Below are 24,143 nucleotides of genomic sequence, written 5' to 3'. Positions count from 1 at the left end.
GGGGCGTGGCCTGGTGGCGGGGGCGGGATTGTTCAGAGCCAGGCGCTGTCCGACTTTGCCAGCTCTTAAGCATCAGACAGAGGCACTGGACTCTGCTTTTCTCAACTCGGTAAATTTTATTTAGAAAAAAAGGCGGGGGAGGAAAAAAGTGACACCGCTCTTTAGGCCAAGGTTTAGAAGGGACACCTCCACCTTTCTGCAGCACCTTAGCCCCCCCTCTCTCTCACTGCTTAACGTCCCTTGGCTTCCGAATCATGGAAAAGGCTATGTCCCCTGCCGAAGGAGACTGGACGGTGAAGGTGCCTGGAAACGGCCAGAGAAAAGCCCCAAGCGGTCAATGTTGCGGTGGAGGACACTGTGCAGAACCGCGAGATGGGGTCCACCCTCACCCCCACCCTCCCTGGAGAAGTCCCGGATGAAGCGACCACGCTCTGACTGGAAGATGAATTTCTGGGGCAATGGCCCATGCTCCCGGAGAAAGCCCCAGACACTGAGCAGCAGCAGACGCACTTCGAAAGGTGCCAGTTGGCTAAATACCTCGTGCATATTCCCCAGGGCTGGTGGCAGGAGGCTTCCCTCAGCCATGACTGCTACCAGGGTGCAGGATGCCTCCAGGTGCCAAGGGGAGTGAGCTGTATCAGGGTGGCGAGAGGCTTCCCAATGACCCAAGAGGGCGGCCAGTAGCCCCCGCAGGAGCACGGAGCAGTAGCACAGGGCTGGGGGAGCAGCTGCTACCAGCTTTAACAGCTCAAAGAGCAGGGGCTGTTCCCGGAAGCGCCGGCCAATGCGGAGATCCCGCTCCACGGTGGCCCGGGCATGCTCCTCAGGGGGCCAGGCTAGCTCAGCACCAGCTGCATCAGGACACACACTCTCCACTAACGTCACTGCCACTGCTTTGGCTGCCTCCGGGCTCAGGGTGGGCGTCCCCCAGCAGCCCCCACATTCAGTCCCCCCGGGGGCACTGCAGCAGTGCACCAGGAGGCTGAGGAGGCTCTGGGTGTTATAGATCACTTCCTGCTGATCTCGCAACTGCACAAACTTGGGTGGCTTTAGGCCACGACCGATGACTCCAGCGTGGAAAACTGACCAAATCCCTCCAGGACCTGGCACGGCCGCAGTGTGCCGCCGGTTTGTGTCCAACAGGGAGGCAGAAGCCAAAGGAGCGGAGACAACTGAAAGAGTCTCGTTGTCCCTATCCACTTCCCCTCCAAACAGTTCTGTGTTGCCCCGATGTAAGGCTCCCTCGACTAGCAGCTGCAAGACAGCCTTGAGCCCAGCTGGAGAGGTCTGAGAGAGGCGGGTAAGAAGCTGAGAGGCCGAAGCCACACCTGGGGGGCCATGCAGCCTCAGAGAGGCAAAGAAGCGATGCACTCCAGCTCTCACCAGTCCCAGGAGTTGGGAGGGGGACAGGGCTTCTTGAGGAAAGGGACAAATGGCCAGGAGGGAGGCAGCAGCTTCAGCTACTTCCTCCTCAGGATGTAGCAGGAGAGGAGCCAGGTCAGACAAATGGGCTGACGCAGACTCCCCAAACCGGGCCCCTAGGGCTGCAGGGCCCTCACCACCCTGCTGTTCCCACCCGACTAGCAGTGCCAAGTTGCGCAGGAACCGGGCAGTGAAGGGAGGCTGCAAAGTCCCTGCATGCACCCGAGCCAGGCAGCTTCGGAAAGCCAGAGGCAGGAGGCCAGACAGACTGACCACCAGCCCCGCATATAATTGGGTGGCCAGACTCAATTCTTCAGGGCTTCGGGCCCGGCTCAGGAGATGGCCTAAGGCCTCAGGTCCACAGCTAGGCCGAGTATAGACAGAGAGCAGGCCCAGGAGCTGGTGTTGCCAGAGGAAGCGCTTCCGTTCCAATCGTAATGTCTCTCCACACAGCTCTCCGACGTGGTTTCTTAGCGCATCTAGAAAGGGCACAGGGCGGGGGGGTGGGGGCGGACCCAGCACCCCTTCCCCAGGAGACCCTCCCCGGTGATGAACCAGTTTTTGCAAGTGCAGAAGCAGCAGCTGGATCAGCCGGTCACAGGCCTCACGCACAGTGTCTGGCACAGCCAGGCCTTGGGTGGTAATGACTGAGGCAGGCATGGCTGTGTCCACCAGGAACTGCAACAGGCGGTAGGCACCTGCCCCAGAGGCCTGGCTCACCAGGTGCACAGCCAGGTTCAGCATGTTGTCCAGCTCCTCTCGGGGGAATCCCTGCAGGTGCTGCTGCAGCTGGCTCAGCACGGCTGGGGGCTTAAGGCAGTCCACCAGCTCTCCAGAGACCGTGCCCAGCAAAGCTGGTGACATGACCGCCAGCTGCAATAGGAAGGGAACTGTGGCCTGAAGGGAGGGGTCCCCACTCCGGCCCCCAGTGCCCCCTGCCAGGCTATCATGGAACATTCGCAGAAGCTCCCGTCGGATGCTGTCTCCGTGGCGGGAGGCCAGGTGCCCTAGGATGCCTACAACTGAGGCAATCTTGGGCACCCGTTTCTCCCCAGGGATAGCAGGAGATCCAGGAAAGGGGTCTATAGAGGGGGTTTGAGAAGAGCTTCCACCACTGCCACCAGCTCCACCTCCAGCCCCACCGTGAACACAGAAATCCTTAAGGCCACAGGAGAGAACTCGGGAGATGATGGTGCCAGGAAAAGAGGAGCCAATATGGGCCACAACCCAGTCGAAGTGTGGGGAATGCTGGACAGAGGTATCCAGCAAGGCATCCACGCAGGCATCTGGGCAACTACCAATGAGAGCTGAGAGACACTGAACATAGATGTCCATTAATGTGCGGGTGGCCCGGCAGCCCATCCACAGCTGCAGCAATTCGTTGAGGGAGCCAGTGGCATGGGGCACACGCTGGTGCTGGCCTGAGTATGTGCTGCTCAGCTGCCCCATGAGGTCAATGGACCACGCGCTAATCACAGGTGCCCAGGCCTTCGGGTTGGCCCGGATAAACTCAGACAGCACCTGCTGCACTTCCTGCACCACATCTTCTAGACCAGGTCCCCCAGCAGGGACGTGGGAGGGTGGGGGCGGACGGAGGTGAGGGGGGCCAGCCACAGGGCTTTCGTCCAAGGCAGCCAGGTGGGCCCGGACGCTCTCATCAAAGACGCCTCGCAAGTGGTCAAGCACGGCGGCCCGAGCCGGTGGCAAAGAGCGGAGCAGGAGAAGGCCACAGCGAGCATGTTCCCGGGCCGAGAGTTGGTGGCCCAGAATAGGGTCCACGCCAGTCAGAAAAGCCTTGATTTCCTGGGACAGCTCTTGAGCACTGAAAAGAAAGCAAGAGAAGCAGACTTAGAGTGTTGGGAGATGGTGGGCACATTACATTCCCTCTGTGAGCTTCGGGTTTTTTCCACATAAAACAGGGATAACTGTGCTTCAAAAGATAATGTAAGTGAAGCACTAATGCACCATATCAAGTTTCCACTAATCACCCAATAAATGCTACCTATTTTTCTTTCAATAATAACAATAATGTCTATGTTAAATAACTCATCTCAGGTACTCTTGAAGTACTTTATATGTATTATTTCAATCCAGACAACAGTCCGATAAGGTAGGTACTATTATGTTCCCACTTTACAGATAAAGAAACCAAGGTTAAGTAATCAGACTATAAGCTCCAAGAGGGCAGTAAACATTTCTGTGCTCTTCAACACCGAATACTCTTCTACTGAGGTGCCTGGTATATGGAAAGCACTCCATTAAGTGTTTGTTGAATCAAGTAAGTATACCTTGTGTGGCTACAACATCTGCTTTAAAAACACCTTTCCAACTTTACTGCCCTTCCCCCAAAACACAAGCACCCTCGTTAAGGCCTCCTAGTACCTGTTTCCTCCCATATTCTGCAAGCATCCTAAGCACACACCACTTGGACCCCACATCAACAACCACCACCTTCCCAGCATTCTCAGTGTGCCTTGGAACCACGGTATCCCCAGGGTTCATACAAGGTAATAATGTCTGCCTTTCAGCCCCTTCCCCTCCCAAAACATACGGCTTCAGTGGTAGAGGTTCAGAAGCCAGTGTTACGGGAAGAGGCAAAGTCCCCTTCCTCTTACTGCCTTTTCTGCCAAAGACCGCATCCTCTAGGGCTCCGACTGTGCCTTGATTTCTTAAATAAATAAATAAGCCACCCTAAGGTAAGGAGGAGTATCTTAGTTGCAGGACAAGGGAAAGGCTAGAGGGAAGCATTTTGTGGGCCTGGGTTCTCAGGGAGACTCCATGAAGTCAGGGGACTCTGGGTTCTCTCGGCTCTAAAAGGGGCAGGACAGCTGGGTTCCCAAGAGTTCTGATAACCCCAACTATTGTGAGAACAAGGCCGGGATCTGGGGTAACGGGGCGCTGCGGGTTAGGGGGAGGCACGACCGAGATCTTAGAAGGGCGGGCACTGGAGCCCAGAGTTTTGGCGCGGCAGCCCCTTGAGTTCTGGGAAGACCGGACCAGGAATCTCTGAGAACCCTGACGCGAGTTCTCGAGGTAGGATCCGGGTTTCTGCCGAGAAGGCTGGGGATCGGCGCAGGGCCGCGCGGTGGGGGAAGATGCCAGGGGCTCTGACTACCTGAGCGGCGCGGGACCGTGGGTGGCCGGGGCAGGCCCGGGAGGCCCTGGGGCCCCGGGAGGGTCGCACAACGCGGACATCCCGGAGCCCTAGCCCGAGCCCGAGGCGGGAGCGGCGAAGCGCAGGTAGCGCATGCGCGCTGACGGGAACCCTGAAAGGAACCAGCGACTAGGCTTCGCAGGAAAACCAGTCCGGCGACGTCCGCGACCCTCATATGTTGGTTCCGGACCGGAGTCGGGATCCCCGGAGCAGGACTGCGACTGTGACAGCAAGAAGCCGACCCGCCCGCAACAAAACCATTTCCCCCCCAAAGGGCCTTTGACACACAAACTAAAGCAGGCTGCGGCTATTCACACTGGATTTAATTATTTTTGTCTAAAGCCAAAAATACAAAATATTCAACTCGCGAGGTTTTTAAAAAAGGAAGCACTGGGAAATATTTTAATCAGTGACAATATTAACAGTGACAATATTAAACGAATAAACAAGTAGGTAAGTAAACAGACCGTGACAATGGAGAAAGCAGTTAAAGGAGAGAAGGGAAGGGAAAAGCGAGGCGGGGGGCGGGGGGTGGGGGTGGAGAACGAAAGAAGGGAGAGAAAATTCCCGAGAGGAAAAGGAAAGAGAGGGAGGAAGAGGAAGTCCGAAATAAATTGGGTTGTAGGTGTTCTTCCAGTCACAGGCTGGCTCTACAGTCATGTTAGTCTCCGTTCTTTAGGCTTTGCTCTCTCTCCCCAACCTGCCAACTCAGGGCCCTTCCTCTCCCTTGCGGAGAGGGAGCCTGGAAACTGTATGACGAACTCCTATGCATTCATCAATAGCCCCCAAAATGGCCAGTCTGTCTAGCTTAAGCTTCAGCTCTTCCACTTACTGGCTGTGTACTCTTCTTATCCTCCCTATGCCTGCTTCCTCCTCGGGAAATGGGAATGGTAACAGTACAACTACCTCTTAGGGTGTTGTGAAAATTGAAACCAGGGAATATATTCACTGATCCTAAATGTTGGGATTCACGAGAGAATAGGCAAGAAAGAATTCTTGAGACATCTTCGGTGCTAAAAAGGGAACAGGACCTGTGGGCAAAAAGAGCTGCTATTGGTTTGTACGGAGGCGCTGATTATAAACTTTCAGGTTGGGGAGGGGGTTAGGAAGAGCATTAGGTCTCTAAGGAATTTGGAAGAGAGGTTTCTAGGATCTTGAGGGGCTAGCTGTTGTTAGAAAAAGATCATTTACTACAACCTAGTAAACTCTTAGTGTGAGCCCCCTTAAATGTGTATCAGTGGGTCATATGTTTAGGCAATGATTGCTAACATGTATCTTGGGCAGGTAGAGATAAAGGAAGTTTCCAAAGGAATTTATTACAGGATCCTGGAGGTCCCACTAATGTCACGCTAAGGTTGTCTTTTGCCTCTTGCAACATATTAACATTGAGGCAGCTAAGCTTCCAGAGGAAGGCCACTCTGCTTGTCTCAAGTACTTATCAATAGGATATAAGTTGTAAGGAAGTTTATTTTTTTTCCTTTTGCCTTTGTTCTCCCCATCATATACTACCTACTAGCAAGATCTGTTCTAGAACAATAAATATTTCTGCTCCTAACACTGTCTCCAACTGGGACCCAATACTTACCATCTGAGAGCCTCAACTTATGATCTGTAAAAGGAGATTTTTGGGGTGCCTGGGTGGCTCAGTCCATTGAGCGTCCAACATCGGCTCAGGTCATGATCTCACGCTTTGTGGGTTCAAGCCCTGCCTTGGGCTCTGTGCTGACAGCTTGCTCATAGCCTAGAGCCTGCTTCGGATTCTGTGTCTCCTTCTCTCTCTGCCCCTCGCCTGCTCGCACCCTGTCTCACTGTCTCTCAAAAATAAATAAATGTAAAAAAAAAAAAATTTAAGGAGACTTTTGAAACATGTAAGTTCTGCAGGAATAAGACTATTATGTGGTCCTTGCTCTTAAGGATTTCATAATCCAAAGGTGCCTGTTTTGGTGTTGGACAGATCTAGATTCATGTCTGCAATTTATCAGCAGTGTAACCCTGAGCAATTGACCCAACTGTTTGAAGCCCATTTCCTTATCTGTAAAATGCGTATGTCTCCTATCTGACAGATTTTTGCAAACATCACTTAAGATCACTTATTAAAGGGCGCTTGGGTGGCTCAGCCAGTTAAGTGTCTGACTTCAGCTCAGGTCACGGTCTCACAGCTCCTGAGTTAAAGACCTGCTTCCAGCTCTGTGCTGACAGTTCAGAGCCTGGAGCATGCTTCAGATTCCGTGTCTCCCTCTCTCTCTCTGCCCCTGCTCACACTCTGACTCTCTCTGTCAAAAATAAAAAAAGATTTAAAATAATTTTTTTAATTAAAAAAAGAAGATGGGGCACCTGGGTGGCTCAGTCAGTTAAGCGTCCGACTTCAGCTCAGGTCATGATCTTGTGGTTCACGAGTTTGAGCCCCACGTGAAGCTCTGTCAGCTCAGAGCCTGGAGTCTGTTTCAGATTCTGTGTCTCCCTCCCTCTCTGCCCTTCCCCCACTCATGCTCTGTCTCCCTCCCTCTCTCTCTCTCTCTGTCTCAAAATATTAAAAATGTCTTTCCTGAGGCACCTGGCTGGCTCAGTCAGTAGAGTGTGTAACACTTAGTCTCAGGGTCATGAATTCAAGCCCCATATTGGATGTAGAGCCTACTTCAAAAAAACATAAATTAAAAAAAAAATGTCTTTCCTTCTCCTTCCTATTGCCTCCCCTCCTCTCTTTACTGCATCTGAATACATTTTCAAACAACCGCTTTTCCTTTCTGTGTTCAAAACTGGACATAATTCTGTTTCCCTGGAAAACTGGCTGATCCCAGTCTTAGGCCAGGGGAAGCAGCAGGTGAGATTGGAACAGATCATCATGTCAGAAAACAAGGAAGTGCTCAAATACTGATGGTGTTGTGTCAAAAGGGCACTGAGACCACCTTGAAAAGGCTCCTGTTGGCCAAATTTTGGCCATGACTTCAAGCCTGTAAAAGCAATAGTCATAGATTATGACACACTGAGAAACAATCCGAATCCATAGTGATATTTTTATAGAGGAAGGGGTTTTCTTTACAGAATATATCACATGAATAATATCAGTGACTGAAGGATAAAATTAGAAAATTACCATTTTGTGCAGTAACTTATTAGGTAAAGATTATCATGGGTGCTAAAATCACGGGGTGAAAGGATTTTGGGGAATAGGGTATTCATGCAATCTCAAAGTAGCAGCCCCAAAGGTTACTTATGAATTACAAAGGGAAAGTATACTTTAATAATGGAGAAATCTGACAGACACCCACTTAACCAAGTTTCTACACTTAGAAGCACTAATCGTGAGACAAATTGATGTAAGCGACGGGAAATGGATTATTCCTGAATAGATAAATAAAATTACACTGGGCTCTTCAAAAATGTCCAGTTACCTAAAATAGGTAGAAGTGCTGTGGAATGAGGGGCACCCGGGTGGCTCAATTGTTTGAGCGTCCAACTTCTGCTCAGGTCACGATCTTGTGGTTCATGAGTTCAAGCCCCACATCGGGCTTGCTACTGTCAGTGAAGAGCCTACTTCTGATCCTGTCCCCTTTTCTATGCCCCACCCCCACTTGCGCTCTCTCAAAAATAAACATTTAAAAAAAAAGCACTGTTGAATGAGACAAAAGAGATAGGACAATTAAATGAAGTACATGATCCTTGATTAACTCCTGGATTGAGGGGGAAAACAGCTATAAAAAATATTATAAAATATAAAAAATAAAAATAAAAAATATTTAAAAAAAATAAAATTAAAAAATATATAAAATATATAAAAATATTATTGGAGGGGCTCCTAGTTGGCTCAGTAGGCTGAGGTCCCACTCTTCATTTCCACTCAGGTTGTAGTCACAGGGTTGTGGGATTGGGCTGTGTTGGGCCTCACTGAGTGTGGCGCCCTAGATTCTCTCTCTCTCCCTCTGCCCCTCTCCCCTGCTCACGCTCTCTCTCTCAACAACAACCACCACCAAAGGATATTATTGGAACAATTAAGGAAATTCAAATATGAAAAAGTCAGTATTAGCTAATGTTAAATGTCTTAGGTGTGATAAGAGTATTTTCGCTATATAAAATAATGTTCTGGGCCACCTGGGTGGCTCAGTCAGTTAAGCGGCCAATTCTTGATTTTGATTTCCTCTCAGGTCACAATCTCACAGTTGGTGAGTTTGAGTCCCAAGTGGGACTCCTTACTGACAGTGCAAAGCCTGCTTGGGATTCTCTCTCTCCTCTCTGCTTCTTCCCCTGCTGGTTCTCTCTCAAAAAAACCACAAAACACAACACTAACACAACACAACACAACAAAAAAACCTTAAAAAAAAAAAAAAAAAGGAATGTTCTCTGGGGTAAAAATCTCATCTGCAATTGACTTTCCAATGAGTCAACAAAGACACACGCATACATATTTGCAAGTGCATACAGATAAAACAACTGTTGGAAAATGCTAAAAATTGGCAAATTTAAGTAGAGTGCATTTATAAAGGTTCATTGTACAGATTCTTTACTGAATTTGAAATTCAATATGTAGTTGGCAGAGGGGTGAGGTGGGATGGGCTGTGGCAGGGAGAAAGGAGGTGCAACGCTGGACCCAAACCCTCCCTCTTCCAAAGAAGCTTACACAGATTAAACCGGGCAGAGAGATGTTTTTCCCCCGTTTAACACACCTCCACACAGGCAGCTTTTTACTTTAATTAAACACCCCCAGTCCTGTCATCTAACAGAAGTTCTGAATGTTAAATGGGAAAAATAATGCTCGGTCTTCACTTTATTAAAAATATAATCCTCGGCAACTGGCTGGCTGAGTCGGTAGAGCTCACGGTCATGAGTTCAAGCCCTGGGTAGAACTTACTTTAAAACAAGAATTAATTTTTTATTCACTTCAAGCAAATTTTTTTTAATGTTAATTTATTTTTGAGAGGGAGAGAGAGAGGGAGAGACAGAGAGAGAGAGAGAACAGGGGAGGGGCCAAGAGAGGTAGACACGGAATCTGAAGCAAGCTCCAGGCTCCGAGATGTCCGCACAGAGCCCACGGGGCTTGAACTCACAAACTGTGAGTCAGATGCTTAACCGACTGAACCACCCAGGTGTCCCCTCCAAAATTTTTTTAAATAACAGTGGATTTTTTTTTAAGTTTACTTATTTATTTTGAGAGAGAAAGCACGAGTGATGGAGACAGAGAGAGGGAGAGAGAATTCCAAGCAGGCTCCACACTGTCAGTACAAAGCCCGATGTGGGGCTCAAACTCATAAAGGTGACATCGTGAGCTGGGCTGAAGTCAGATGCTTAACCAACTGAGTTACCTAGGTGCCTCTGACTTTTTTTTTTTTTTTAAAGTAATCTCTACACCCAATTGGGACTCATACTCACAACCTGAGATCTAGAGTCGCATGTTCTACTGACTGAGCCAGCCAGGCACAGAGGCTGGCTTCTCGTTGCCTTTGCTCAAGTAAGCTCCGTGGGTCCTATTTCCTGTCTTGTTTCCCCACTCACAGACCCCGCCCGTTCCTACATTTAATCACACACATCTCAGTGAGAAGTCTAGGGCTTTATTACAAATTGAGCTGACTGTTAAGGACCCCCGTCTCCCATCTTCCTTCTCCACTCTCTTCCTCTCGATGCATTCCTACAGGGCAGCTCCCTAGGCCATTAAGGAAAAGGAATCTGAGAAGGGTGAAAAGGGGCAATGCCTTCTCCAAAGTCCTCCGAAATAACCAGAGTCCTCCTGGCTCCAGCTGAGAATCTTCCAGTGGGAGGCGTGGGGATTTAGCTCTTATCTTCAAGGTCCTCCATGTCTACATCTTGGGGGGCTTTTGTCTTCTTTTGCCGTTTGGGCTGCAGTTCACTAGTCCTGGCTTGCCTCGTGGGGGCTTCCACTGAGCAAAAGGAAAGAGGAAGCATGAAAGACCCCCAGTGAATCCAGGCTGCCCCCTCACCTCACCTCTTTGCCCCAGCCTCACCTTCCATGGCTGCTTTCTCTTTCTGGGCCAGCCGGATCTGCTGGAGGAGTTTTCTGCGCTTCTTCCCAGAGAGAGTAATGTTGGCACGTGCACTGGACCTGAAGGGTTGGGAAGAGCAAAGATGTCCAGCTTAACCGGAACCACTGCAGGCTGGTTCTGGCTATTGAAAACGCCTTTGGGGCGCCTGGGTGGCTCAGCAGGGTAAGCATCTGACTTCGGCTCAGGTCATGATCTCACAGTTGGTGAGTTCAAGCCCCACGTTGGGATCTGTGCTGACAGCTCAGAGCCTGGAGCCTGCTTCCGATTCTGTGTCTCCCTCTCTCTCTGCCCCTCCCCCACTCTCTCTCTCTGTAAAATAAATAAAACATGAAAAACTAAAAAAAAGGAAAAGAAAATGTCTTTGGACTCAAGTAGAAAAACCTTGAAAATCTAGGCTCTGAGTTAAATCTTTCCAACATTTAGCCATTACCATGCTTAACACTACTCCCGTACATATATATAGAGTACTTAACATTAAGTGTTAAAACTTGGTATATAGCAAGAATTTGTAAGGGAAAACTATTTTTCCTTCTTTCTTCAATACTTCTTAATTTGATTTTATTTTATTTTAAGTAGTCTCCATGTGCAATGTGGGGCTTGAACTCATGAACTGCAAGGATCAAGAATGGCACGCCCTACCAAGTGAGCCAGCCAGGCGCCCCTATTTTCAATATTTCTGACACCCAGTTGGTTGAGTGTCTGACTCTTGGTTTTGACTCAGGTCACCATACCAGGATTGTGGGATGGAGCCCCGTGTGGAGCTCTGCGCTGAGCATGGAGCCTGTTTGGGATTCTCTTTCCCTCTGCCCCTCTCCTCCACTCACACTCTCTCTCTCAGAAATAAAAATATTTAGGGGCAGCTGGGTGGCTCAGTTGGTTAAGCTTCCCACTTGGGCTCAGGTCATGATCTCACAGTTCGTGGGTTTGAGCCCCGCATCGGGCTCTGTGCTGACAGCTCAGAACCTGGAGCCTGCTTCGGATTCTGTGTGTGTCTCTCTCTCTGCCCCTTCCCTGCTCATGCTGTCTCTCAAAAATAAATTTAAAATGTTAAAAAAAATTTTTAATAAAAAAATTTAAGTTTACTTATAAAAATTTATGTGAAGGTACAATGTTATCTGGGGAGGTGGGTGAGGCGACAGTTCTTAGATTCTTAGTCGGGTCCAAGACCCAAAGAGGTTGTGAGCTACCAGTGTTGTCCGCACGCTAGCAGGGTGTAGGCACAAACACAGCTGACAAACTTGCCTTGTATAAAGTCAGTGCACAAGAAAAGCGGAGGTGATACCTGCTGTGGAGATCGACACGGAGGAGAAAGGGGACTCGGGGCGGGAGGGGGCGGGGCAAAGGGAAGAGAGTCTGGCACTCACGCCCGCTTCTTGAGGTGGTGCCGCGTGATCAGGCCTTCGTCTATTACAGCTCCCACCACCCGGTGCTTCAGTCGCCTCTCCCGGTTCAACACCCGCCGTCTCTTGAACAGCTTCTTCTTCAGCTCCTGAAGGGGAGGAAGATGCTAGTCAGACGGAAGCCGCGCACCGCGACCCAGGACCCCGCACCCGGCGACTCCGACCCATAGATCGCATCTCTGGCGAGATTAGAGGGCTCCAAGACGCGTGGGGAAACGAAGTCGGGGCTCCCACACAATCACCGTTCGGGGCCTGTTGATCTTTCCCCCGGGAGCCCCCATGGCTGCGCAACGACTGTGGTTCGCGGCCGGCGTTTTGGCTCTGCGCAGCGTCCGCATAGGCCCCGCCCCTCGGCCTCCGCGAGCCAATCGCAGCCCAGGGGCGGGTACTGAGGGTATATAAAGCAGCTCGGCGGCGTCCTGGATCTCTCCCGGGACCGCGAAACAGTAGGTGCGTAGGTAGGTTTCGGAGCTACAAGGCCCGGCGGGGGTTCTGGGCGGGGCCTGCGCACCCTCCTTTTCTTGGCGGGGGCCGGGTGTACGGTCCCGGCCCCCGTAATGTACGGAGGCAGAGGGAAAGGGCTCTGGCCCCTCGGCGTCATGTCTTCGGTGCCCGCGGCTTCCGGTCCGCAGGTTCTATCCTCAACCGCCGGGACACCGGCTCCAAGGAGCCCAGCGGAACCGAGGTTCTGCAGGCTCCTCCTTGGGGTGCTCACGACTTCTCCTTTTATTTCAGGTTTGGGGAGCCGCCTCTGGAACCGGAGCTGTCGTGTCCCCCTCCTCTTTTAATTTACCGTTGCCAACAATAAAGGCCTTTCCTGCCGTAGTAAGTGTGTGTCCGCGTTTTTTCCATGGTTGTCATTAGGCTGTTCGCGTTATCCCACAAAGCGGAATTTGCAACCTTTCTCTTAGACCTCAGGCTCCTTCGGGAGTGCGGGCGACATTTCGCAGAAGATTCTCTGGCCGACCTTGCCGGGATCTCCAGATGGCCGCGCTGCGAGCAACTCTCCACGTGGCGACCCTGGCGGCTGGGGCGCGCCGAGCTTTGTTGGGTAGGGAAGGTAGGCAGAGTGGGAGGGCAAGGCGGGTTCTTAGTGACCCTAATCCCTGAAATTGTGATTCTTCAAACCCCAGGGTATATTGCACCGGTTTTTGTTTTGTTTTGTTTTGTTTTGTTTTGTTTTTTGGGTTTTTTTGCAGCAATCTGATGAAACTTGGGCGCTGGGTGACACATGTGCCCCACTCGTGTCCACAGGCTCCCTGGCTGGTAACTGCCTGGCCTACCGTCGCCTCTGGGATAAGCTCCACAGCGGTCCCCGAGTCGGCAGCGTCCCCACGTTCGACTGGTTCTTTGGGTATGAGGAAGCCCAGGGGTTCCTTCTGCCGCTGCTGCAGGAGGCACAGGCTGCCTATCCACTGCGGGTGTTGGACGTGGGCTGTGGGACCTCCAGCCTATGTACAGGTCTCTACACCAAGTGTCCAATTCCCGTGGATGTGCTGGGGGTGGACTTCTCTCCTGTGGCCGTGGCCCACATGAACAGCCTCCTGGAAGGTGGCCAAGACCAAATACCCCTGTACCCTGGGCACCCTGCCTCTCAACTACAGTTCATACAGGCTGATGCCCAGAACCTGGAGCCCGTGGCTCCCTCAGGCTCCTTCCAGCTCGTGCTGGATAAGGGCACCTGGGATGCTGTTGCCCGGGGTGGTCTGCCTGGGGCTTACCAGCTTCTGTCAGAATGCCTAAGGGTCCTAAGCCCCCAGGGGACCCTGATTCAGTTCTCCGATGAGGACCCTGATGTGCGGCTACCCTGCCTGGAGCAAGGGTCCCAAGGCTGGACTGTGACTGTGCAGGAGCTAGGCCCTTTCAGGGGCATCCCCTACTTTGCTTACTTGGTTCAAGTCTCTCATTAAAGACTTTAGTTCTAACTCTAATTTTTCTGTTGGGTGAGGAAAGAGGTGAAGAGAATTTTTTTCTTCTTTGTATGATGGCTGGGAAGTGAGGATCTTAGGGCTGGCCTCCATATTTTCTAGCTGCGTGCACATATTTTTGAATGTCTCCATGCCCCAGTTTACACCTCGGCAAGGTAGGAATAATAATAGGTGGAGTTGGGATTACATACAATGTCAGGTGAAACATTTAGCACTTAGCAATGCCAGGCACAAGATGAGTGCTAACTAGAGAAGGCTTCTAACCCCTACTAACTGGAATACCTATGGGCACAGATAGAGTTTCTGGGGGTTTTTTGTTTAAAGAGAGGAGTTCTTAATCCAAATCCCAGCACTGACTGACTGATGTGAGCCAGTGGCCCAACCTCCAAGCCTCAGTGTCCTCAACCTGTGAAAAGGGGAAGATTGATAGGACAGCCAGAAGGGCCTCCTAACAAACTTCACTGAAATGTTGAAGGAGAGAGAACAGATACTTACCCTCAAAGCTCCTGGGAGGCAAGAGGTGTGAATATTCCACAAAGCAGCTTCTACACACATGGGAGCCTGTTGCTGGGTTCCAGAGAGGACAGGGGTTGGAGGCTTCCTGATACTCTGTGTCCTCAGGAATCCAGGAGACCTCTTGTTCTACCTGTTCCTGTCCCCAGCTGAGTTCTGGGTTAAAGGTTCTTAAGGGAGATCTGGGGTCCAGTGGGCTCCAAGTCCAGCCTGGGGGAGAGGAGAGTTGAAGAGCCCATTAAAAGTGAAAAGTATTCCTGGGGGCGTTTGGGTGGCTTAGTCGGTTAAGTGTCCTACTTCGCCTCAGGTCATGATATCAGGTCCTTGAGTTTGACCCTCACTTCAGCTCTGTGCTGACGGCTCAGAGCCCGGATCCTGCTTCAGATTGTGTCTCCCTCTCTGCCCCTCCCATGCTCACGCTCTGTCTCTCTCTAAAAAATAAACATTAATTAAAAAAAGTGAAAAGTATTCCTGATACATTACTGACTTTTTGAAAGATGAAGCAAATTAGTTTGATGTTTTTTTCTTTTGCTTATAAAAAAGTAATACAGCAATTATAATTAAGAGCCTAATTTCATGGCCTCAGTTTTCTCATGAGGATAAAAGGGTCTCCCCCACTGAGTTCTGAAAATCATGAGATAAAAGTGTTTAGCACAGTGCCTGGCACACTGTAAGTCCTAATAAATAAGCTTTTATAACAGTATCAGACATGGGGAAAATTCTGGAAGAAAAGGCATCCAAAATGTAACTTCTCTCTGGGTAGTCGATTTGGGATAATTTTATTACATTCCCCACACACACACAACAAATGACGTAAATATTTTAAAACATTTAAAACATTGTTTTAGAATATTTTAAAAACAATGTATTTTAAAATAGTGTATTTTAAAAATAATTAAAAGGCATCACCCATCTGACATTACAACTTCCCTCTAACGTTCAACTTTGCCAAACACTTTGACTTTTCTCTCCACCTCTATGTTATTCTTCACTACATGAACTAAGCACCTACTGTGTGCCTGGTACTGCTTAATGCAGGGGACACAACTGAGTTTTCCATCTGGGCCCTGCCCAGAAGAACATCCAGGTCAGGTCGCAACGGCCCCACTGAAGCAGCCGCCTCCCTCACCTGCCTCTTCACTTTGGTCCTGAAAGAAGACCTCGGCCTCCTCTTCCTCATCAGTGGGCAGCAGCAGCTCCTCTTGTGGCCAACCCAGCTCCCCGCTCTCTTCACTCCCCTCAGAAGCTTCCACCACAATGGAGGGCAGGCGAGTCTTTTGAGAGACCACCTGAATCAGGATAAGCAGGGTGCTTGGACCAAACTGGAAGATGAGTCAGCCGCAAGACACAGGGTAGGGGAGTACTAACCTGAACATCCTGGTGACCTTCAACCCTGCCAATTTCTCCTCTGTCCATCCACAGGGGGCTGGTCAGCCTAGGACTTTCTGGGTGCTGGGAGGAGCCTGGGCTATCTCTAGGCCAAGGCCCATCCTCGCTGCTCCCTGGCACAAGGGCCATGGGTTCTAATTCTTAGAGGGCAGAGTGGTTGAACTCAAAGTGGAGTACCCCTACTCAGACACTCCACAGACTGCTCCTTTAATCCTTGGAGCCTGGCCCCTAATCACTTCTGAGAAGAGAATGACAAGCTAGGAGATTATGGGCCTTCCAGGGGAGGGGAAAATCCCAAGAGATGGGATAAGAGCTTTATGTCTCACTCCCCGGTGTCACTGGGAAAGGCAGGAGGGTAGGAGTCAACAAGGGCATCTGGATTAAAGCCCTGGGAGTGAAGAGCTTTGCAAACAAACTTGGAATTTCCTGATTCCTTTGCTCACTGGGCCTCCCAATTTGACATGTTTCTTTATGTCTTAATGAATATTTATAGGGTGTTTACTATTTACCAGTAACTGTTTTTAAATGCTTTATATATCAACTCATTTAATTATCCTAAAACCATGAGAAAGATACGGTCATTAGCCCTATTTTCTGATGCAGAAGCCGAGGCACAAAGAACTTAAATGATTTGCCCAGAGTCACACAACTAAAAGGTGCTTTCTTCTCCAAACTAGAACTCGGTATGTTACTCCAAACCCAGAGTTTTCATGCCAGGGGTGGGGTGGGGGAGCCAAGGGTTTCCCATGATCAAAACAAAACAAAACAAAACAAAACAAATTTACTTTCAATACGTTAACTTAACAAGTAAAATAAAGAAAAATAATAACATATGTATACCTTTCCCCCCACCCAGTACATTTGGCTTTGAGTTTTTGTTCAGAAGTTGAGATTTGGAATGGATCAATAGACTGATGTAAGTATCTGGATGGCCGGTATGTGCTGTACTGAAAAACCACAAGTTATTGTAGGAAACTACAGAACACAGCCCTAGCCCTGTATCGACCAGGAAATTTCGGAACTGGGCAGCCGTAAAACCCACAGCAACCATGAAGACACGCACTCCGACACGCACGCTCCCTTTAGCAATCCCACTCTGGACTTCATGGCAATGGGTCCGGTGCTCGGCCCTCAAGTCCAACGCTTTTGGACGCGCTCAAGCTTCCCAGTTAAAACCAGTCTTTTAAGACCCAGGTGCTCTAGATTCGAAGGTTTCGCTGATCAGGCCCTCTAGCCCGGCCCCATCTCTATGGTTTTCTCCGTGGGCCGCTCTAGCCTGCGCGGGGAGCAGTGAGACGTCGTGGCTCGCCTTCTAGGCTGCGGGAGGCCCCGGAGAGCGCCTCGCTGGTCGCGCGGTCGGCCATGGAGACCTTGCGCAAAGCGCTGATCGTGGGTGCCCTTCTGGGCGCCGGGGCTGGCGTGGGCTCCGCGCTCTTTGTCCTCGTGGCTCCGGGAGAGCAGCGGAAGCAGGAGATGCTGAAGGTGGGGGCGACTGGAAGTCCGACGTGGGGTGGGCGGGCGGAGAGCCCCCGGGCTGGGGGTCAAGACTGCGAACCTCCCTTCCCGCCCGCAGGAGATGCCCGAGCAAGACCCGCGGCGCAGGGAGGAGGCGGTCAGGACCAAAGAGTTAGTGCTAGCCACTCTGCAGGAGGCAGCGGCCACGCAAGAGAACGTGGCCTGGAGGAAGAACTGGATGGGCGGCGGCGGCGGGAAGTCAGCGTGAGCTGGGACTTCCATCGTGGGCACTGGGACCTTGCTCCTGCGCAAGAGTCGGAGGCAGCCTTTCTCCTCCGTACGCCCAGCGGGGAGACCCGATTGAGGATGCCGCGCCCACACCTCCCTGAGGCCCTGGGAGCCGTTGCAGGGTGAGCACGTCCCCTATCAAAAGATGCACTGACTGCACTTTAACATCCTACGTCGCGGGCGGGGGCCTCGGATATGGTGAACCCGAAGGAACCAATAAATCACGTTCCTCCGTCCAGTCTGTGAGCCCTGCAGTCTGGCGCCTCTAAATGTCTAGAGTGTTCTGGGGGGCCCGTGCCGGGGAAGCGGATGACTGTGGCTCCCATGTGCCCCGCAGCGACCAAAACACAATGTCGTGTGGTTGTTCAAGTGTACTTTTGATAACCAAGTGACATTCTCAAAATCAGAACTAATGCTGGAAAATCCTGTAGCAATTGGTGCCCATGGAGGACACTTTGGGTTTCCTGTCCTGTGAGGTTGGAGACGGGCTTCTAGCATTTAACATACGCTATGATGCTTTCTGGGGCTATTGAACCTTTGGAGGTCAATCTGCTAGGAGTGAAAGGAGCATGCGTTCAGTAAGACAGATCTTGATGAAAGTCCTGCATGTTACAAAACCTCTTGGAGCCTCAGTCCTGTTACATAAAAGGTGGTAATTATCTTGAGGGTTGTTGGGGAAAAATTAACTTAGAAATGTAAAGTGCAGTGCTTGGCACAGAGCAGCCTTTGATATAGGTAGTGGGGTTTTTCCCCTTCCAGGTTTTCACTGTAGTAGTCTGTAATCCCCGAATCCAGTCATGGGATTTCTTGGGAATCTCTGAAGGAGCGAGATAATTTCCCTGTGGTCTGCCTCACATCCGGTGGTTCCAAAGAAGATAGCAATTGAAGGGGAGGGGGGAAAGCTTACTTTTATTTTTTATTTATGAGAGTGTGTTATTTATTTTTGAGAGAGAGAGAGACAGAGTGCAAGCGGGGGAAGGGCAGAGAGAGAGGGAGACACAGAATCCAAAGCAGGCTCCAGGCTCCGAGCTGACGGCACAGAGCCCAATGCAGGGATCAAACCCACGAACTGCGAGATCATGACCTGAGCCGAAGTCAGACACTTAACCAACTGAGTCACCCAGGCTTCCTCAAGAGAGAGAGAATCGTAAGCAGCTTCTACGCTCAGCATGGAGCCCCACACAGGTTTCAAGCCCAAGAACCTGGGATCATGACCTGAGCTGAAATCAAGAGTGGGATGCTCAACAGACTGAGCCACCCAGGTACCCCTGCTTTTATTTAAATAAAGCCAGGACAATAAATAAAGCTTGGTTAACACTGAGGTGTAAACCCAGATGGTGCACTGGTGCTGTTTTCACCCGATGGATGAAGTCCTAAGCCAAATGCAGTTGTTATGTGTGATCTTTGGTTCAACTGTGGCCTCTTTCCAGCAGGGGAATGAGAGGGAAAAGGGCAGCAGCTGTTTGAGGGAGTACGAGGATGAGAGCAGCAGTGAGAGGCTATGATGAAGGAACTTGGGAGGTTCAGAGCCTGAGCCCTAGAGTCAAGCTCCTCAGGTGGGTTGGTTTCCGTAAGTCACATGCTTTGGTGTCCCAGTCTCTAAAATGGGATAACTGGGGGCACCTGGCAGGCTTGGTAGGCAGAAAGAGACCACAACATTCAGTCTCAGGGTTGTGAGTTCAAGCCTCACACTGGGTGTAGAGATTAAATAAAAACTTTTATACAAATAAAGATGGCATAATTGTACCAACCCCAGATTAACTGCCTTCGTATCTCTGTTAACACATATATTTATTTTGAGAGAGAGCGAGCAAGCACGAGTTGAAGAGATGCAGAGAGGGAGAGAGAATCCCAAGCAGGTTCCATGCTGTCTGCACAGAGCCTGATGTGGGGCCTGAACCCATGAACCGTGAGTTCATGACCTGAGCTGAAGTCAGACGCTTAACTGACTGAGCCACCGAGGTGCCCCCAAAATTACTCTTTAATAGCTAATACTTACTGGGAACTTATTAAGTGCCAGGGAACTACACTAAAGCGCCTGTATCAGCGTTATGTAATACCCATGACAATCTGAATTAACAGGTACTATCATCCTTATTTTACAGGAAACAACTAGGCTGGCTTCAAGAAGTCAAGGGCGGGGGGGGGGGGGGGCAAAAAAAAAAAAAAAAAAAGAGGCAGGCACACAAGTAAGGATCTCAGGCTTATGCACTACCTTACCCATAGGAGCAAATTGTGCTGCTCGTCGTATTCTACCCCCAACACTTCTCTTAACTTCCCAAAAAGAAAGATCCAGAGATTGTAATCAAGTTTCTGTATGGAAACTGAAGATGAAAAATAAGGTCTGTTTTAAATGCCTTCCCTGTAACTTCTCCCTCTGCCTCAGTTTTGTCCCTCCCAGCCACTCAGGAAGGAGTCAGGCACATACAGAACTCAGAGGGTCTATTTATTAGGAAGGAGATGTCAGTGCTCTATCAAACATGAAGATGTCAGAGAGGGATGGTGGGATAAAGGCCTCTCAGCTGGGACATTTCTTGGCCACGATGAGGACAGCAGAAGGCACAAGTCCTAAAGATGGGAGAAAACAGCTTTGGCCTCAAAGATCCTTGCTCTTTGCCCCCCAAAATTTCTGGCTTCATACCATCTCCCCAAAGTCTCTTCCCCTGACATTCCTTCCTTTCTCAGGCATCCCCTCCCCTCCCCCAAGTCCTGTTTCTGATCGCACGTGTCATACCCAGCTCCTGCAGAGGCCGTTCCATGTCAGCCTCTGAGAAGGCCCGCCGGGGGAAGCCACTGAGCAACTGCACGGGGTCCTGGTCCCCTCCAGGCTCTTCTCCACGGTGGAGCTCCACATAGAGCCTCACAGCTGCCAGCTGTTCCCGCGCCCGGAACGTCTGGGTCAGTGAGGTCCCATCTGGCAGCCTGACCTAGAGGGCAAGCGTGAAACACAGTATTGTGAGCGTCAGAACTGAGTGAGGTGCTCAAGTAAGGAAAAGAAGAGTTGCAAAGTTGGCTCCTGCTTCCTGTTAGACTGGACTGGCGTAATTACTCTTCAAAGCACCTCATGAACAACCACTTATGCTGTGGTTTACTAAGCACTGAAGAGAGGCTCCCAGCTTCCTCACATTTTAACAAAGACAAGATCATCCAAACACCTCTAGATAAACACCACGTCATGCAAGTTGCTGTGTAATAAACGAAATGAAAACATGATCAACTAAAAAGGTAATTGCTGAGTAAGAGGGAAGTATGGATTTAAATAAGACTGGAGCAAGTGAAATGCGATATCTTTCCTAAGAGTAGAGGAGGTAGGATTTCAAAAGTCACTTACAAAGAAGGGAGAGGTCTGGCAAAGGGAACATAACTGAAAAAAGCTCTGAGCCAGGTAGACAAAGGGGTCCCAGAAGCAAGACAGGAATTAGAATCAGTACCTGTATGCGACACTGGTCATATTCCCGCTTGGTGGGAGGCTCCTGGCTGGGAGAGGAGGGAACAGGGCCTGGCTCTGTTGGTGGTGACGGCCGAGAACCCACGCTACCACCATACTGGAGGACAAAGGAAAACACTGATCAGGCTCACCCACTCTTAAGAGAAACACACTACGCCCATCCTTTTCCTCTGAAGCTAGAAAAGGGTTTCTACTAGCCTACCTACTTCATGACCCCAGTGTCTTCCCAATCACCTACCTTCTTGGCTCTCTCTGCTTTGTCTCTTTCAATCTTTTCTCGGACTCTTTGTCTGGAATGCAGACAAGAAGAAAGTAGGTCGGACACTGACAAAGCAAATCTAGATTCCTTTCTCCTCTCGTATCCAATATCCCCATCACCCAGACCTGGCTGCTAACTCTTCAGCCTTTTCCCTCCTCCGCTCTTCAGCAGCCCGGCGCATCTCATCTTCCTGTAGCCGCTGTCGGGCAGCTGATAACTCTTGCCCTTGTTTCCTGCGCTGCCGTTCCCGTTCTAATGCCTCTCGCTCCTCTCTTTCTTCCCGCTCCCGCTGCTTCTGGGCCACCAGCTCCAACATCCTGTGTGGCAGAAAGGAAAGAGCTCAAGAGAAATGGACACAGATTGGGAAGGCGAGTTCATAACGGATTCAAAATGAAATCAGGGAACACGCATCCCAAAAGAGGTGAGAGAAACAAAGAGGAAGCCTCCAAGGAAGGACGGAGGGAACACAGAAAGTTCTAGGTTCTTTGATCAGACTTGTGCATCATGGAAAAGTGGAAGGTGACCCTCAGAAATGTGACATTGTTCGTGACTATACCTTTTAGTCTGTTCCTGTCTCTCCTCTTCACTCAAAACGGGTTTGCCTTCTCCGGCGTTAGAGCTGGTTCCTACAAACAAGCAATCAGTGTTACTGGCCGTTCATGCTCGTCGAGCTCTCGTGAATAATCACACTGTGTCCCTCAGTCAGGACCTTCAGGGCCGCCTGGCTCCGAGGAGGTGGGTTCCCGTCCCAGGACGTGTCCAAGGGGGGTCGGTAGAGGCTCGTCTACATCGGGGTCGTCTTCGTGCTCCATCAACCTGGCAGGGGAAGTCGGGAGGGACGTTAACAATGAGGCTGCCTCTTCCAGCAGTCCCCAGTCCCCTGCCACCCGGTCTGAGCGCTCACCAGTCCATTGCAGCCTCGATGCCCTGGTTCCCCGTGAGGGCCAGAGCCTTCTCCCTGGGGGCAGAAACACCGTGAATAGCGCCCGCGAGCCATGGTGCGGGTCAGGCTGGGGCGTGGAGCCTGAGACCAGGCTGGGGGAAAGGCGCAGACAGGTCCGCGATCCCCGCGGGCCAGGGTTAGGGGGCTCCCTTACGCGCGTCCCCTAGGGAAGCCCATCTCGATGAGACTCTCCAGAGCCGTCAGCTCCGCCATGGCGCCACCACCGCCGCTTCCGCGGGGACCTGGAGGCGAGCGAGAAGGAGGGCGCAGGAAGGTCAGCGCTGGGGCGCCCCCGAGCCGCCGCACGGTGCCGTCCCCCGACGTCCCAGCCGGGCGTTCTCTTACTTACCCGGCTCTAGACCCGCCGCGGACACTGACGAGAAGAAAGCCGAGGGGAAGCGGAAGTGCCCGGATCTGTTTGGGTCACGTGGGGGCGGACGGGGACGGGTGCCGCCGAGAGCCAGAAAACACAGGCCCGGCCTGGCTGCCCGGGCCCCGTGAGGGCGGGGAAGGGCGGCGCATCCGAGGACGCTGACGGGGGAGGCGACACCCCCTCCCCCCCCAGACTGGGACGCCGGCAGCGGTGGGGAAGAAGGGTGGTGCGGCTTTGAAACCCAAGGGCGGAATGAGGCAAGCTCTGAGCGCAACCAATTGGAAAGTTACTTGGCTTGTTGATCGGGAGCCATAGACATGTTCCTACTCTTTGACCCACTCATCCTCTCCGGGGAATTGAGCCATCCTCCGCTCGCCTGCCAGAGGGATCTTTTGCAAAACATAACTCCGTGATCCTGTCATCACCTCCCTGCTTAAATATTCTCCATGACACTCCAGTCACTTAGAACGAAACAAGTGCTTAGTAGTCTGGCTTCCTCCGTTTTTTGTTCTTGTTGTTGTTTGTTTAGAGGCCTCTGTAAAGTGAGAATAACAACAATAAGCCCTTCCCTTAGGTACCTGGCAGGAGTGCGCTGTGTAAATGTTGGTAGCGCGCAGCGTCATCTCCCACCACTTGCTGGTAATTTGTGCAGATTGCAAAACAGGCCGTCTTGCTTTTCCAGGCGCCTGCACCTACGAGTCCCTCCGCCTGGGATGTCCTGCCTCTTTGGTGGGACTGGTTAATTCCCAATTTTCAGACTGGACCCCAGGTTTGCTTTCTAAGGGAATCCTGCTTTGAGCAACCCCCATCCACCTCCCAGCTCCAGTATTTACCCCCTTAAGCATTTATTCCCCTGTGTAGTCCTCGTTGATTACTTAGCCCTACACCCCTAGGCCCAGGCTGTTAGATCCCTTAAAGTAAACTCACTTTGGGGGCGCCTGGGTGGCGCAGTCGGTTAAGCGTCCGACTTCAGCCAGGTCACGATCTCGCGTTCTGTGAGTTCGAGCCCCGCGTCAGGCTCTGGGCTGATGGCTCAGAGCCTGGAGCCTGCTTCCGATTCTGTGTCTCCCTCTCTCTCTGCCCCTCCCCCATTCATGCTCTGTCTCTCTCTGTCCCAAAAATAAATAAACGTTGAAAGTAAACTCACTTTGAATGTTTATAAGGAGGCAGAGTCATACTAAGTTACTAACATTGATAGTATATGCCCTGGACTTTTATAGAATTAATGTATATTTAATCATCACAACAATCTATATGATTATACTACTACTAGTCACAGGAAACACACACAGAAAAATGTCACAAAGCTGGTAAATGGCTAAGCTAGGATCCAAACCCATGCAGTATGCATTCACTACACCACTATGCTGTTGCCTCTCCATAGTGGAGGGAACATCAGCTTTGGAGCTGGGCATCCTAACCCTTTACTTGTAGCCTCAAACCGTTTAGAACCTCAAATTTCTCATCTCCTCAAAGGGGACACTGTCTTTTGTAATAATTGCGGTGAAGAGTAAGTAAGAATGCTTGCAAAGCACGTCTTGAATAAAGAGAGAGTGGGTCCTCGTTATTTGTAAATGA

General features: G+C 50.8%; 6 protein-coding genes and 1 non-coding gene across 10 annotated transcripts; 3 read left to right on the top strand and 4 right to left on the bottom strand.

The window, feature by feature from the left end:
* Positions 1-93: 93 nt before the first annotated feature.
* On the bottom strand, positions 94-4,696 carry INTS5 (integrator complex subunit 5). Its single transcript, XM_015079902.3, has 2 exons — positions 4,538-4,696; positions 94-3,244 (listed from the first exon to the last, which is right to left on the bottom strand). Exons 1-2 carry the CDS (start codon positions 4,615-4,617, stop codon positions 265-267), a joined length of 3,060 nt encoding a protein of 1,019 aa, XP_014935388.3. The 5' UTR covers positions 4,618-4,696; the 3' UTR covers positions 94-264.
* A 5,403-nt stretch (positions 4,697-10,099) lies between these two features.
* Positions 10,100-12,344, bottom strand: CD1H11orf98 (chromosome D1 C11orf98 homolog). The gene is made up of 4 exons (XM_053203045.1): positions 12,212-12,344; positions 11,934-12,058; positions 10,531-10,628; positions 10,100-10,446 (listed from the first exon to the last, which is right to left on the bottom strand). The coding sequence occupies exons 1-4, from the start codon at positions 12,305-12,307 to the stop codon at positions 10,337-10,339; spliced, it is 429 nt and encodes a 142-aa protein (XP_053059020.1). The 5' UTR covers positions 12,308-12,344; the 3' UTR covers positions 10,100-10,336.
* On the top strand, positions 12,292-13,894 carry CSKMT (citrate synthase lysine methyltransferase). Of its 4 annotated transcripts, XM_015079891.3 has the most exons (4): positions 12,292-12,427; positions 12,705-12,794; positions 12,888-13,029; positions 13,224-13,894. In XM_015079891.3, exons 3-4 carry the CDS (start codon positions 12,954-12,956, stop codon positions 13,877-13,879), a joined length of 732 nt encoding a protein of 243 aa, XP_014935377.2. In that variant the 5' UTR covers positions 12,292-12,427; positions 12,705-12,794; positions 12,888-12,953; the 3' UTR covers positions 13,880-13,894. The 4 variants fall into 4 exon arrangements, with proteins under 4 accessions (XP_014935377.2, XP_014935380.2, XP_014935375.2 ...); XM_015079894.3 differs by lacking the exon at positions 12,292-12,427 and having other exon boundaries at positions 12,571-12,794; positions 12,888-13,020; XM_015079889.3 differs by lacking the exons at positions 12,292-12,427; positions 12,705-12,794 and having other exon boundaries at positions 12,801-13,020; positions 13,169-13,894.
* On the top strand, positions 12,481-12,628 carry LOC113595546 (small nucleolar RNA SNORA57). Its single transcript, XR_003416072.1, has one exon. It is a non-coding gene; the product is annotated as a small nucleolar RNA SNORA57 (small nucleolar RNA).
* Positions 13,895-14,029: 135 nt separating the features above from the next.
* LBHD1 (LBH domain containing 1) lies at positions 14,030-16,706 on the bottom strand. The gene is made up of 3 exons (XM_053203044.1): positions 15,779-16,706; positions 15,540-15,699; positions 14,030-14,620 (listed from the first exon to the last, which is right to left on the bottom strand). The coding sequence occupies exons 1-3, from the start codon at positions 15,926-15,928 to the stop codon at positions 14,346-14,348; spliced, it is 585 nt and encodes a 194-aa protein (XP_053059019.1). The 5' UTR covers positions 15,929-16,706; the 3' UTR covers positions 14,030-14,345.
* Positions 16,707-17,055: 349 nt separating this feature from the next.
* LOC106981759 (ubiquinol-cytochrome-c reductase complex assembly factor 3) lies at positions 17,056-17,788 on the top strand. The gene is made up of 2 exons (XM_015079913.3): positions 17,056-17,281; positions 17,373-17,788. Exons 1-2 carry the CDS (start codon positions 17,162-17,164, stop codon positions 17,520-17,522), a joined length of 270 nt encoding a protein of 89 aa, XP_014935399.2. The 5' UTR covers positions 17,056-17,161; the 3' UTR covers positions 17,523-17,788.
* Positions 17,789-19,967: 2,179 nt separating this feature from the next.
* On the bottom strand, positions 19,968-22,612 carry UBXN1 (UBX domain protein 1). The gene is made up of 10 exons (XM_027045166.2): positions 22,542-22,612; positions 22,347-22,434; positions 22,154-22,207; positions 21,959-22,065; positions 21,806-21,875; positions 21,375-21,566; positions 21,229-21,280; positions 20,974-21,087; positions 20,277-20,469; positions 19,968-20,110 (listed from the first exon to the last, which is right to left on the bottom strand). The coding sequence occupies exons 2-10, from the start codon at positions 22,403-22,405 to the stop codon at positions 20,061-20,063; spliced, it is 891 nt and encodes a 296-aa protein (XP_026900967.1). The 5' UTR covers positions 22,406-22,434; positions 22,542-22,612; the 3' UTR covers positions 19,968-20,060.
* Positions 22,613-24,143: the final 1,531 nt, after the last annotated feature.

This window comes from Acinonyx jubatus, chromosome D1 (genome assembly GCF_027475565.1).
Source record: "Acinonyx jubatus isolate Ajub_Pintada_27869175 chromosome D1, VMU_Ajub_asm_v1.0, whole genome shotgun sequence".
Classification (NCBI taxonomy): Eukaryota; Metazoa; Chordata; class Mammalia; order Carnivora; family Felidae; genus Acinonyx; species Acinonyx jubatus.
The sequence above is the reverse complement of the archived record's forward strand: the minus strand, read 5'-3'. Positions and strand labels throughout refer to the sequence as shown.